This window comes from Gobius niger, assembly GCF_951799975.1.
Source record: "Gobius niger genome assembly, chromosome: 19".
In the NCBI taxonomy this organism is placed as follows: Eukaryota; Metazoa; Chordata; class Actinopteri; order Gobiiformes; family Gobiidae; genus Gobius; species Gobius niger.
In genome coordinates this window covers 20,484,764-20,499,321 of record NC_136870.1, presented here as the reverse complement: position 1 = coordinate 20,499,321, position 14,558 = coordinate 20,484,764, and the positions used below count along the sequence as shown (strand labels likewise).

The window sequence follows — 14,558 nt, the reverse complement described above, 5'->3', positions numbered from 1 at the left end:
TCCTGGAGCGTCATAGAGGCCATTGTGATGGACAGTAAAGGCACCGTGCTAACCACTCATACGACTGCTTGGTCACTTAAAGGTCAAAGATGCATTAAGGCGAGACACGGCAGGCGAAAGTATTGATTTTTCAGTGGTCGAAGTGGAGATTTTAAGACAGTTTTCATGTCTGAGTATAGAAATGACAAAACTTACCCCATACAATGCTTATTTTATGACATTCTGTCTGCTGGCGAGGAGGAGAAAACCCGGAAGTAGCAACTATGTCGCTTCACAAAGCCGTATTTCCCACGGGTGTTCATTCACAAATATTGACAGATTCGACATCCACGTGTCCTGCGAGGGGTGTCCGTGATAATAATATAATATATAATCCAAATATGATATTGTTCCTTCTGTGAGACGCACGATTCTGATCAGCGGAGAAATGTGCCACTTGGGGCTGTTTATCTCTAAATTAGTTTATTGTTCCTCTCATGCAACAAGTTAGCCACGATAGTAGATCCCACGAACTCCAAACTTGGATTTAACAAGGTTGTTTCAGAAGGATTTTTTTCATATATAATTCCAAAGGCAAAGTTTTTTCCAATTTTTTTCACTTTTGTTTAGCTTATCCAAAAACTAAACAAGATCCAAATTCACCTCTGAAAAAATCTTTGTGACCGATATGTCAATAAAAATCTAGGTCTGTCCATCATTTAGATTTTTTCGCTGAAAATATAGGCAATTTTGGCCATTTGTATGCACAAAATGCCTTATTTTTCATATGAAAACATAAAATGGCAGAACACTTGCGATACATTTTCTTCAGTAATTTTCAGCAAAGGTTTCAAATTGATATCTCTAAATTAAATTCTTTCCCCTATTCACCTGCAGTGTCTCTAGTATTAGTCTCTAGTATTAGTATTTTTTTTTTCACAACATTTCCATAATGCATCATACGGTCTTTTATAGATTGTTTTCTGTTCCCATGTCTGCATCTGTACTGTACAGATATAGCGCTCTTCAATCACAGCCTTCATACAGGCTGCAATTTAGATCGCTTGGAATCTCTTTTTGCGGGTTGAAAGAGAGGGGATACAGGTACAAAGGGATACGATCCTTTTCGTTACTGTACCAAGCATAGAGAAATATCAAAAACAACAGCTGCTTTCATACTGACCACAGAACTCCTCTCTTTCCACGATTAAAGGCCATATATAGAAAGTATTAGTGTAGTGAACGCAACACGCAGACAGGCAATACTTCCTTTGCTTTCAGGCTGACTTACCTGCCAAGCGATGAGGTCCTTGAGCTTGCCAATCTTCTCCAGGTCGTCTGGGTACTCCTGCATGTACTGCTCAATAAAAAAAGCCTAGAAAACAGATTTCAGTTTTCACATCAAGTGGCCCCAATAAACCGATTCAATAAAGCTCGAAATCAAGAGCACATAAAATGAGAGTTCACCTTCTCATAGTTGGCAAAGCCTCCCATCACAGCTGGATCCACGATGCCGTTGAGCAGCATGGACAGGGGGTTGATGGGTAAATTTGGATCGCTCAAATGCCGCTGGACCACGCTGCTAATTTTATCGTTGGCCGACTGCATCGTTTCTATGGCGTAGTCTAGTGGACTTATTTCTACCTGCGAACCAGAGGCAATAAACACAGTCAGTAATGCATTTCATCATAGCAACATTGGGAATACATCACCCAGTATACGTGCAAATACAAGGATAAATGGTGTGTTTACTGACATTGATAGGGAGTAGCTAAATCGACGGAGGGTCCCCGAACACCACGCATAAATCATGGAGGGGAGAGCGCCAATGCATAATTTTTCATGGCTCACGCATGAAGCTCTGTCTGTCAAATGAAGACAGATAGTGCGCTGATGCGGGAGATTTAATTCAACTTAACAGGAAAGGCAAATGGAAACCAAGGGCCGGAGGGAATGTACATCTAAAAGTCTGAAAGCAGATTTCATGACAGTAAAATTAACTGTAGCAATATTTTCTATATTACGGTTAGTGATGGATCTTAACATTCACGACACTGGGTTCAAGGAGAGAAAATCCTAATTTTCCACAAAATAGAAAAACTCAACAGAGGCTAATCAGGTCATGAGGCAATTACTGACCGGCACACAAATCTTCCAGCGAAAGACTATACAAACAAACAGAAAGTTGACAAGGCTTAAGATAAATCTTATAGCAATTGAATGTTTATGGTCATGAGGTACACAAACACATTTCTCATTAGCTTTCTTTATGTTTTTAAGCTTTTACCCCGGTTGAGAGATGCAGGTCAGTCTATACAGGGTTTCCGCGGGGCATTAAAAATAATAAAAAGTTATTAAAGCAGTACTAAGTAACTCATGCCCCAGAGGCCATAAGTGCCACTGCAGGTGTTGTAGCATGTTATGGTTTTTTACTCATTAATTGTTTGTGAGAGTAAATACTACACTGACAGAAACGACAAAGGGAGAGAGGGATATTGTACATCCAACTACACAATGGAGATTATTATTTTTACTCAAACTTGGCTGTAAATACTGTTTAAGTGCCGCTAGCCCACAGTTAGCTTTGCTCGTTAGCCTGTCAGCTTCTTCTTTGTGATTCCATTAGCGTGTATTGGGACCTCCGACCTGGTGGCAGCCAAGTTGCAATTGTGGTTTTCTGGCCAGAGACACCAGGGGGAGATGAAAGCCCCCCCCCAATCATCCCATTAACACTTGTATTACCCCCAGAGGGACTACGAAAAGGATTTATTAAGGTAAACAAGTTACTTAGTACTACTTTAAATGAATTGTGCCAAAATAAAGGCTTTAAAAAGTCATTACAAAATCTACATTTCTATATATTTTATTCCTTAGAGACAGAGCATACTCATTGCTTGACTATTTCTATGTTGTTGTTTTTTTAAATTAAAAAATATAAACTATGGCCTAAGACAAATTCAGCTGCAGCCGTGTCTGAAACTTTACACAACTTTCGCTGAAAAGTTGGCCGTTGTGTCAAATTTAGTTTTGAACATCAACATTTGCCCTCATTTTCGTTGAATTATGTCCAGATTTTCTTTTTTGCATTTGTGGCACTAAAAATATAGTATCTAGACATGAATCTTACTTGTTGCTGCCTAAAGAAACCCTGCTATAACAGAATGGTTGGTGGTTCGAACCCAGCCAGTGCATATACTGTGATCCTCGAGCAAGACACTCGATGCACCGCGCTCAAGTAAACCCCAAGCTACACCAGAGCAAAGTTTGCATCTAAAATTGGAACAAAACCATTTTCTTTTAAGGTTTAAGTGTCGTATGTTCTCCAGTTCTTCATGACACTAACATTCTACAGTGACCGGTCTTAGCAGAGATGTCGTCTGTTGTACCGAGCGACCGCTATCATTTTGAGAGAGGTTGCAGTGGGCAGAAAAAAAAGCCATTGTGTAAAGCTAACTGCCCGAGACGCGAGAACCGTGTGGGCGGCTCACAGGGCGCCTTTTGACAGCTGTGAATACAGGCCACGGCGAGCTCCCCGGGTAAAGATAAACACTGGCACAACAATGACGGGTGATACCGGCTGAGAGCGAGAGCGCGAGGGAGGAATACGAGTGTCCTTTTAGCAGCCCGTTCACAAGTGGAGACAGAAGAGTGCAGAGCGGCCGGGGTAATTAACAGGAACAAGATAAAACAATGCAGGAATTAAAACTATTAAACAATGTTGCACTGATCAAGCAAAAAGGATTGGAATCTAAATGTGTATACAGGAGGAGAGGGTGACTTCATCGCTGGAGAATGTACAGCTGAAAGAATTAAAAACCACATAAGGATCTGTATTCTTATTGTTTTATCCACATCATAGACAATGCCTCATTCCAGCCTCATTTGAAAGCTAAGACCGCACTGACCGCGTTGTTACTGCGCCGTCTTTTTTTTGTGCGGTATTTTTGTATTGTTTTTGTTGAATTTTTGCAGCTTTTTTGTCACATTTTTGTTGCATTTTTGTCACTTTTTTTGTTGAATATTTGGCACATTTTTGATACATTTATGCCACTTTTATGTCGCTTTTTTGCCACGTTTTCTTGCCACTTTTGTCGTCACATTTTTGTTTATTTTTTGCCACTTTTTGGTCTCGTTCTTTTTTAATTTTTGCTGCTTTTTTGCCTTGTTCTTTTTAAATTTTTGCTGCTTTTTTGTCTCGTTTTTGTTGAATTTTTGCTGCTTTTCTGTCTTGTTTTTGTTGAATTTTTGCTGCTTTTTTGTCAATTTTTTTGTACTTTTTTGTCACATTTTTTGTACTTTTTTGTCACATTTTTTGGAATTTTTGCTGCTTTTTGTCATATTTTTGTTGAATTTTTGCTGCTTATTTGTCACATCTTTTGTCGCTTATTTAGCTTTTAGAAGAACCCAAGCTGGAGAAAATGTGCTTGTTATTAGCTGGGACTTAAGAGGTTGCGGCAAGTCATTTAAACTTCCAAAGGGGTAATATTGATGTTTTTAGATTATTTTACTTTGCTTTTCTGTGGTTGAGTGTTTACGAGTACGTGTCCCACCTTTTTGAACATATAATACACACATTGTGGGCAAGTAAAAGCATTGTTAACCATGGAGTTGTCTACTACTCTGGCGTGATGTCATAAATAAGTTGTAATAGTAACAGTACACAGTGACTTACTTAGTAAAGACTAAAATTGTTGCACTTCCTCCACAAATGCCACTGTACTGGGGAAATGGTTTAAAGACTGGGCTGTGAATCGATAGTGAGCTCCTGGCAGCGAGAGACACCGCGTGAGTAGTTATTTTGAGAATGCTGCACGATACTTTTTAAGTGGACAAATCGCATCAGTAGCCTGCAGTCTACAGGAGCAGGTCCCAGTTGGATTCGGGGCGGTCTGGTTAATACTCACTGTCGAGACGGACTTGACTTCGAACCAGCGCAGGATCCCTGGGAGTTTGTACGCTGTGGTGTAAGTGGTTCGCTCCAGCCACATGTTCTGTTGAGTAATGGAGAGATAAGAATGAGAAAAACTCTAAGTCACTGCAGATGGAGAGGGGATAAAATTACAGATACTGATTTGAAACTTCAAGTACAAGAAAAGAAAATGGTTACTAACATTTCTACATACATTCTACATTTTTTTAAAGTAAGGAATTTCAATAAATAATAAAATCCATAGGGCAAGTCTTTCACACTCCCCCCCCCCAAAAAAAGGTCTCATTGCATTCAAAAATAAAAACAAGAATCTAAATGTACTTTAAGTAACTTTGTTGTTGATGTTTGTTCTTAATTTAAGAGTTAAAGGAATAGGCCACCGTTTTTACATACTGAGATATGTTCTTACCTAACCTTAGACGAGTTAATATATACCCGTCTGGTCTTTGTCCGTGCGCTCTGCCAGGCAAACGGAGCACATACGCAGCCTCTCCCACATGTCATATAGCTCCAAAAAAGCTCACGATAGAAGCTACCAAGCTCTTCCACGTGTTCCCTATTTAAATAAAGTTACGTGAAGTGTTTTCATGCGAAGTATATTTACACAGAAATGTAAAATGTCGATTTTATAAGCAGATAAAAAGGGGTACTATATTGTGAGGCATAATGATACGAGGAGCACAACGTCCGTGCAGTAACTCCTAAAGACTTCCCCCGCTCACTTCCGTCAATAGAAGCTGCGTGACTTGTAGTACGTGCAGTAGTAACAGAGAGCTATCGGCTAAAACTTGACGCTTCTTCAACTGTTCTCTGCTAGCTCTCTACAAGTCACGCAGCTTCTGCTGCGTATGTAGTTTCAGTTTCCTCTGGGGGAGACTGACAGAAGAGCTGTCGCGACTGCACACGTCTGTGCCAACGGCTCCTCCATCATCATGACCACCATCATTCATTCACACACATAATCATTCATCCTGGCCTATTGTACATGTTTGTAGTGGTAGGGGAAACCGGAGTACCCAGAGGAAACCTACGCAGACACGGGGAGAACATACAAACTCCACAAAGACTGGGAATTGAACCTAGGACTGTCTTGCTGTGAAGCGAGCACGCTATCCGTTGCGCTACCGTGCTGCTCTTCAAAGAGATAAATGACTTCAAATCGCTTGTATTCAAGCTCTTAATGTTGAATCTGAGTTGGTTTGAACTAATCTAAGATAAGGTATAAACGCTAATGCTGATGGAACACAAGCACAAATCCCAGTTCAAACCAGACAAATTCACTTTTACTTTTAAAAAGGTGTCTTTTTCACAAGAAATAAGACAAAGTAAAAAGAATTACTTGTTCCACTGAGAACAAGAGGTTTTATCTCATCTAAGAAGAGACCAAATCTACTCAAACTTTATACTTAAGCTTGAATAAACTAGATTTATGTAATTTCTTCTTAAGATGATGATTGCTGTCGATTAGGAGCTTTAAGTCGAAAAGATGTAATTTAACAAGTTACAAGCTAAGATACATTTTCATTCAAATCTGTTGAAGAAAGCTGAATCAGCAAAATAAATAAAAAACATCTCAAAACTTATAATACTGACTTTGGTCGAAGACACTTCCGTCAAAGAAATCCCATATGAACTACTTTGTACATCATCAAACATGTAAAGCAAGGCCCAAATCTGAACATACAGTATTTTTCGGTGCAAAAACATGCTTTAAAAACTTACTTGTGAACTCTAAAGCTTATGGCCCTTTGAAACACTGCACTCCTCATTATACCTGCTCCTCTGTAAAGACGGTAATTAAGACCCAACTCACAGCAACTCCAAATCATTTCCCTTCTGACACTAAACGGAGCTGAAATAATGAGACAACCCCTTTACAGCGTGAACTATGACCGCACATAAAACAAAACCCAGGGATAGTTTGCAAAAAAGGGGTTTAAATATTTGAATGTTTTTGTCACAGGGAAAAGTTAGCCTGCAGTTTGAAACCCCCCCACCCCGCATTTAATGTAGCACTGGCATTATGGGTAATAGAAGCAATGAATATTCTACAAGCACCCGTTCGGCGAATAACCTCAAATGCCCCCATATAATGAGATGTGCAATTTAAATCAATGTAAAAAGGCTCGGTTTGGAAAGATTTCCAACTCGTGTTTAAAATGTGCTTTGGTCTTTTTCAGCGTGTGGACAGAGATGGGAGCAGCAGATACGGCGGTAAACAAGATGCTGGGAGGCACAAAGCATGAGAAAAGCTTAATTGCGGTGGATTTAAGTGTGTAATTTTTGCGAAACGGCTGCAGAACATGAAGTGATTTATGTCTACGCTAATGTGTTTTGGTGACTTACAAAACACTTATGAAGAGCACATTTGCACGGGGGGAAGCAGCAGTGTGGTAGTTAGCGCTGTTTGCCAAACGAAGCAACCTTGAGCAAACATTTACGAAGCAAAGTGTTTCATTTTTGCTGTGTTCAGCGCAGTTTGCAGGCAGTTTTGGCTTACGAATCGCTAACCACAGATAAAAGCTATCCACCAAGATCAATGAGCATTAGAACGCATTGATCACCTGAAAATAATATACAGGAGGATGAGGATTATACTGCCTGGCCACAAAAAGGTCACACCCTCTAATATTTTGCTGGGTGGCCTTTAGCTTTGATGACAGCACAAATCCGCTGTGGCATTGTTTCAATAAGCTTCTGCAATGTTAAAAGGTTCAGTGTTGCATTCATTTTTCACCAAGATATTGTACTGATGATGGGAGAGTCTGACACACCATGCATAGTCTTCTTCAGCACATCCAAAAGATTCTCAGTGGGGTTATGATCTGGACTCTTGCGGTGATGATGACTCATGCATCCTGAAAGACTCTTTCATTTGAGCCCTCCTGGGATCCTGGGATTGTCCTTGTAGAATAAGCCCGTGCAATCAGGGAAGAAGAAATCTACTGATTGAATAAACTGGGCATTCAGGACGTTCAGGTCATCAGCTGATCTCATTCTTTGGGCACATAGGGATGCTGAACCTAGACCTGACCAACTGTAGCAACATAACTAGAGGTCAACCAATATGGGTTTTTCTAAAGCTGATGCCGATTTTTTGGGACTTCTATTGTCCGATGACGATAAGCTTGGCCGATATTTTTGGCAGATTTTTCCAAATATCTGGTCTAAAATCCTGTATAACAGTAAATACTTGGCCAATCCAGCAGTGGCCGATTTTACTTCATTACTTTAGGTGATTCAATCATAGTTTCTGTCGCAGCTTTGATTAGTTGCCGTTAGCATTAGCATACTGTTGCTAGCCAGCGATCAACTCAGCGATTGAATTGTGCAGGTTCTGTTCTTCGAAATGACATGCAGCATTTCCATATTGGTCAAGGTTTAGTGAAACTTATGTTTAAAGGGGCTAGATGCAAGTTGGCAATGTTATACTCACTACTGCCACATCAGGTCATACGTGTAACTGCACCTTCTATATTAAGCTCATGCATGACGGCACTTCGGACCCGAATTAACAACTTTTTGAGTGCAGGATTTTAGAGGCAGTTGTGGTGAACAGCTCTGGCCTCATTCTACACATTAGGTCATGGCTAGAACGTGTAGAGGGAGGAAAATGCAAAATTTTTACATTTCTAAACTCCATACATTCCCTTTAACAAACTTGTAGCAACTTTAATCGCAATGTTTCTCTGTTCCCCAGAGGCTTAGGGAGTTTCCAAATGCAAAAAACGGGAAGTCTCTATCACTTCCGGTCCTGGAGATATCGCCTTTTTTCGGCGCTAGATCGGCCGATAGCCGATATTGTAAAATCCCCAAATATTGGCCCCATATATCGGTCGATATCTATAAATAACCGTAATGACTACAGTTGATGTGAAATCAATAATTTTCCACTTCACTTATAACAACTGCAGGTTCGTACTGTACAATTTTGAGGCTCATTGTCATATGCAAATTGCAATCAGTAAAAGGTTTTGATTTGATCATGCAGCCTTACTGCACTGTTCTGCTCCAAGTGAACTGATACAGACCTAACCATGAGAAATGAAGCAAAAATACAAAGCACAAAAAGCCACAATCCCCTTCTGACGCACGCTGCATACATGGGATTTAATCATTATTCTGTCTATTGCGAAAAACACTGGAAAATAAATGACTATTTTCTCTGTAGTATTCGTATGCAGCTCTTGTTCTTGTTGAATGCAGTGGTTCATTAGAGGAGAAATCCTCTGGGGAGCAGCAGGGAATAGATTTTCAACAAACTCTGTGCTCTCCTTATTGTTATACAGGTATTAATGTAACTAACGATCAAAGTAATAAGAACGTTCTGTAAACATTTGCAAACAAAAAGGGGAATTAGGAGTCGGTGTGCTCAGGTTGCAACAGCAGACATACATATTGAAGTTTATCCAATAGAGAGCCATGAAGTAATGTTCTACATAGAAATTATTTGTCAAAATGAAGACGGATCAAGACATATGAATATAGGGAAATGTGCTATGTGACAATTCTTACATTCCTGTTATTATTATTTTAGCTCACTTCCATTTCACCAACACATTTTGTTATAACAAAATAAAAACTGCACTTCATACACTGTCTGACCCCAAAATAAAGTTGCCTCCTGGATTTAACTCACTGTTCTGATTTGGGGTTGCTGCAGCTGGTTAGGTTGAGTTTCAGCAACAACATGTACCCAAAGAAGAAAGACCAGGTTTAACCGTCAATGAATATCTTCTGCCCAGATGACAACGGGCATTTCTAAGATGACGATGCCAGGATCCATCGGGCTCTTATTGTGAAAGAGTGGTTCAGGGAGCATGAGACATTATTTTCACGCATGGATTGGCCACCGCAAGGTCCAGATGTTAACCCCATTGAGAATCTTTGGGATGTGCTGGGGAAGGCTTTACACGGTGGCACTCTCCCATCATCCATGCACGATCTTGGATGGATGGATGGATGGATGGATGGATCTCTTGACATTTTCTTTCGTTCCTTTTCTTTTTTTCTTGGTCAGGAAGTGAACTAAGACGTATCTACAATGCACTTAGTAAGGATTAAACAACGAGGAGCCGTGCATTAGACGGTTATAATGCACGACGCGGAGTCAAGAACACCACAACGCGCAGCGGAGTGGTGTTAATCCGCTTATACCATGGTCCCACAAACGTAACATTTATAATAAATATTTGTTTCATTTACTAAAGTCACTAAATATGCCAGACCACCGGGACTATTTTATGAGGGTTATTAGCCGGTCACTGAAGGCTCGTCTCAGGGCGAGTCATTCTCCGCAGCTATTACGAGGATCTCAGTCAGGCGCAACCAAACAACATAAGCACACGCTGCATCGCCAGAATCACAACACAACAGGACTAACCCGGCACTTTTCCGTGGAAGTAAACACCGATGTGCGGCACTCGTGGGCAGGAGTTATTTCACTTTTACACTGTTTAACCTGAAGCTAGCTAGCTAGCTCAACCAGCTCAACTGTTTATGGAAACAGCTGCGGTGGAGTCCGCTTACACCTCCACGAACTGAAACTTTTATGACTTTACTAATCCAGCCAAATATGTTTAAATGCAGAGATCATTTTATGTACGCCTGAAAATCATGAATAGTGCCTTAACCGTTTTCAATAGAAATGGAAAGCTCATATTTTATTAACAGTTGGCTAACCTAGCTGCTCACTCTCCTCTACTTCACATTTATCAAACATTTTGTTTTGGCCAAAAACGTTGAAATTAAACAAAATCCATCTCATACGTTCCTGTCAGTCACTAATTACGTGTTCATCTGATTCAGCTGTGTCATGCGTTGCTATGGCGATGCCCACAGCGGAGTGATATCCCAGTGATTTAACTACCGGACTACGTGTGCAGTTATAGGAAAATAATGCACGCTTGTTAGCCCCCACCAGCCAATCAGAATCGAGTATTCACCCAGACCATGGTATAAAGTTAAATAATGAACTCACTATCAATAAGTGTTAAAAACAAGCAATTATTTGGGGGTATTTGGTCGGGTAAATATAAGGGGTCAGTTCAAAATGACAAGAAATGGCAGAAATCTGACTTGCATCCACTTTGCCACTCCTTTTATATACACTACCTTCAAAATGTGACTGTAATTTGAGAAAGAAAACATATCCCGGTGGCTTTCTGGCGATGTCAACCACTTAATTAAATGATAGCATATGTTAAACAACTATGGCATCCAAGGTGACTGATCGGGGGCTGGATAATTACCGCAAACTCGTTGTCAGGGTCGTTCTTCCCTTTCCTCACCGGCCGCGAGTACTGGAATTTATGGACTTCATTCACCGTGTAGAAACTGCAGAGAGAGAGAGAGCAGGAAAGAGAGAGGAGAAGTAAATTAAAATGTTATGGGCAATCTGAAACTTGATTTAAAGGTTGATTGCTTTGCTTTAGGTCAAGCACAGGACAGGCCAGCTGCTCGGAGAGGGATCTGCATGTCGGCCTCATCTATGTGGTAGATAGGGTCGTTCTGTTTGGGGCATATGTGACTCTGGCATCCCCACAGCAGACAGCGAGAGGCAACGTGGGTTAATAGACTTTCCACGCCCGGAGTTCATCGCACTGGAGCAGCTACCACACTATACATGCCATCACCATATTGCATGTCGTTTTACAGGTGCCAATATGGAAAATTCTCTCCGGGGGACTTTTTATCGCTGACATATAATGTGACTTGCCTGATGTAGGTTGGTTTGTCTCATTTTGTGGAAATTAAGTCAGAGAAAACGTATTGTTCCTATGGCCGTCAGCTTTTAGCCATCAAACATCATTAATTTTGAAAGATCTAGATGTTTTCAGCTGTAGTCAACTCATCTACCACATTTAGGTGAGACCAAAGCCTAAATCATGAATGAATGTACAGACCTTTTATTACGCGAGATCAGAATAAGCTTCTAAAAATGGCTTCTAAACTAACCGCTAATCATATTGTGCTAGGTTTCTGCTATTTGTAATCTAGGAGTAATCATGGACTCAGACCTGAACTTAAACAGCCACATCAAGGCAATAACATCAGCAGCTTTTTACCATCTGAAAAACATTGCTTAGATCAGAGGAATAGTGTGGAAACCAGACTTAGAGAGACTTATCCATGCATTTGTCTCCAGGAGGCTAGACGACTGTAACGGCCTGCTCACTGTTAGAGCTGCAGTACATCCAGAACGCTGCTGCTCGAGTCCTGACAAGAACCAGGAAATATGACCATATTAGTCCAGCGCTCCAGTCTCTTCACTGGCTTCTGTTACTCAGAGAATTGAATTTAAAACAGCTCTGCTTGTTACAAGTCTTTTCATGGTTTAGCACCAAAGTACATCTCTGACATGTTACAGCCGTATGAACCATCTCGGGCCCTGAGAACTTCAGGGAGGGGTCTCAATAATAAACACGTTGAGGCTGCGTTTCAGTTTCATGCAGCTAAAAACTGAAACAGTCTTCACGAGGATGTGAGACTTGTGCATATGGAAACTGAAAGAATTAAGTAGTATCTGCACTCTTGCCTTTTACTGTAATCAATTAATTTGATTGATTTTATCTGTTCTCTTGTAATTTTATGCAAATGTGAAGCACTTTGAATTGCCTTGTGTATGAATTGTGCTCTACAAATAAACTTGCCTTGCCTTGCCTAAGCATCATCCTTATATGATGGTGGAAAAAACACAGATATTACATTTCAATGTGGATAGAAAAACACACACTCACACTGAATCCTGAACAGTTGCAGTGCAGCCTCCGCGAGAAATCAAAAGTCATTCAAATCAATGTTGATTTTAAAGCAGACTCACACGGCCACAGAGGAGCTGTCAGAGGATCACAGAGGATATTTGTGCACGCAAGCAGTCAGCTTCACCTTGGAGGTCAACAACTATTGCTGTATTTGGATCATGTGGATTTCTGAGGGCGGGAATCCAAATGGAGTGGATTACCTGGACTTTTTACAGTGAATTGTAAGTTGTATGCCTTTTTTCAACATAAATACTCTGTTTACTTGTATTTCTTTATGTGCAAAGTTATTGCGTGAAACCCAGTGAAGTCGTGGTCTTGCGAGGGCTTCACACCGTACACAAGCCGTACACAAAACTGTAGTCAATATTAAGGAATACATGCAGGAGCCGCTCAGTAGTCAATGTGAGCCCGGCTACAGTTCTCTGCTTTTAGGTTATCCAGAGCGAGCCATGGCCAGCACATCTGTTGAAATAATTGTTAAAAATTGGCAGCTCTCTCCATTCCTTTGGTCAGAGGGCACAATAAACTTCATAATGAGGACACTAAGACAGACGGTTGAATTAGCCGAACGCATGAGCCATGGAAAACCAATCCTCAGAGGTCCGGAGACTTAACAAACACATTAATAAAGCAGATTTAAATAGGCTGTAATTAAGCCTCTAACATGTTATTAGCTGGGAGGCTATACGGACCGTGGTAAATTTGGACACAGCAAGGTCACAGCGAGAGTGAGACTGAGTGAGGCTGATATGGATGCACTGCTGGTTTGTACTTCCAAAGCAACACGACGACACGGATTTTAGTCCATTTCTGAAAACGATACGGTTTTCAAGAGCATAATGGGAGATAATGAGGGATGATGAATTTGTTGTTGCCTGGCCTGCATGATGTTTGTAATTATTAACAGCGAAATACAAAGCACGTTCTCCAGTCCTTTGCTATCTTTATAATGAATACAGGTAGCATTCATCATCACACTGCTAAAAATGAAAACAGAATGGATGCAATTTTAACTACAATGGTTATAATGCTTGATCAAACAGCGGGACCTTCTTGAAAAGTTTCATAATAGCCAAGTCACTTAATCAGGGCTGTGCTGGTGACTACACTCAACAAGATGTATCTATGACGCGTGACAAATGGTACAGTTACCAAGAAATCTCTGATAAATTCTAATTGAATCAAACAAAGAGGGATCCTAAAATATCTATTTACTTCAGTCGCCAACACAGCCCTATTGAAGTGACATGAAACATTTACTTTTTTGAGTCACAAAAGTCCACCGGCTTCGATTGATCGTTCTTTATACAAGGGGAAGAAAAAGAGAAATTCTGTTTGGAATTTCTCACATTTCAACCTAAATTGATCATAACATGTGGTCTGATCGCCATCAAAATCATAAGAATGAGTAAACCGTGTCTGCTTGTGTGTTCCGCTCAAAAAAAAAATCAACTTTGGGTCTATCAGTCCACAGTATATTTTGCCAGTAGTGCTGTGAAGCATCCAAGAGCTCTTTCGCAAACCAAAGTTGAAGAGTTTGGGAGGAACACACAACGTCATGTGTGGAGGGAAAATGGAGCAGCACATCAACATCAAAACCCTATGCTCACTGTGAAGTACGGAGCAGGAGACTCAGAGTGTTGGGCTGTTTTGTTGCCGCTGCAGGTTCAGTGAGATTCAGGCGGTGTACTTACTTATTCCGCGCTGTCCTGTGAATCTTTACATGTAATGGCCAATAACAAATGATAAAATGTAAATGTTTGGGTGGTATTAGTTTAAGCAGACACTGTTTAATGATTCTTATGAATTTGATGAAGATCAGACCTTATTTTATGACCAATTTAAGCAGAAATGTGAGAAATTCCAAACGGTGTACTTGCTTTTTC

The 14,558-nt window shown here is 40.5% G+C and overlaps 1 protein-coding gene across 2 annotated transcripts in view; it reads right to left on the bottom strand.

The window, feature by feature from the left end:
* Positions 1-14,558, bottom strand: part of dock1 (dedicator of cytokinesis 1) — a 294,516-nt gene that overhangs the window by 19,720 nt on the left and 260,238 nt on the right. For both annotated transcript variants that reach the window (XM_079577082.1, XM_079577083.1), the window contains 4 exons: positions 11,161-11,245; positions 4,884-4,970; positions 1,447-1,623; positions 1,271-1,354 (listed from right to left, as the gene is read on the bottom strand). In XM_079577082.1, coding sequence (XP_079433208.1) covers positions 1,271-1,354; positions 1,447-1,623; positions 4,884-4,970; positions 11,161-11,245 — 433 coding nt within the window. The remainder of the gene's footprint in view (positions 1-1,270; positions 1,355-1,446; positions 1,624-4,883; positions 4,971-11,160; positions 11,246-14,558) is intronic.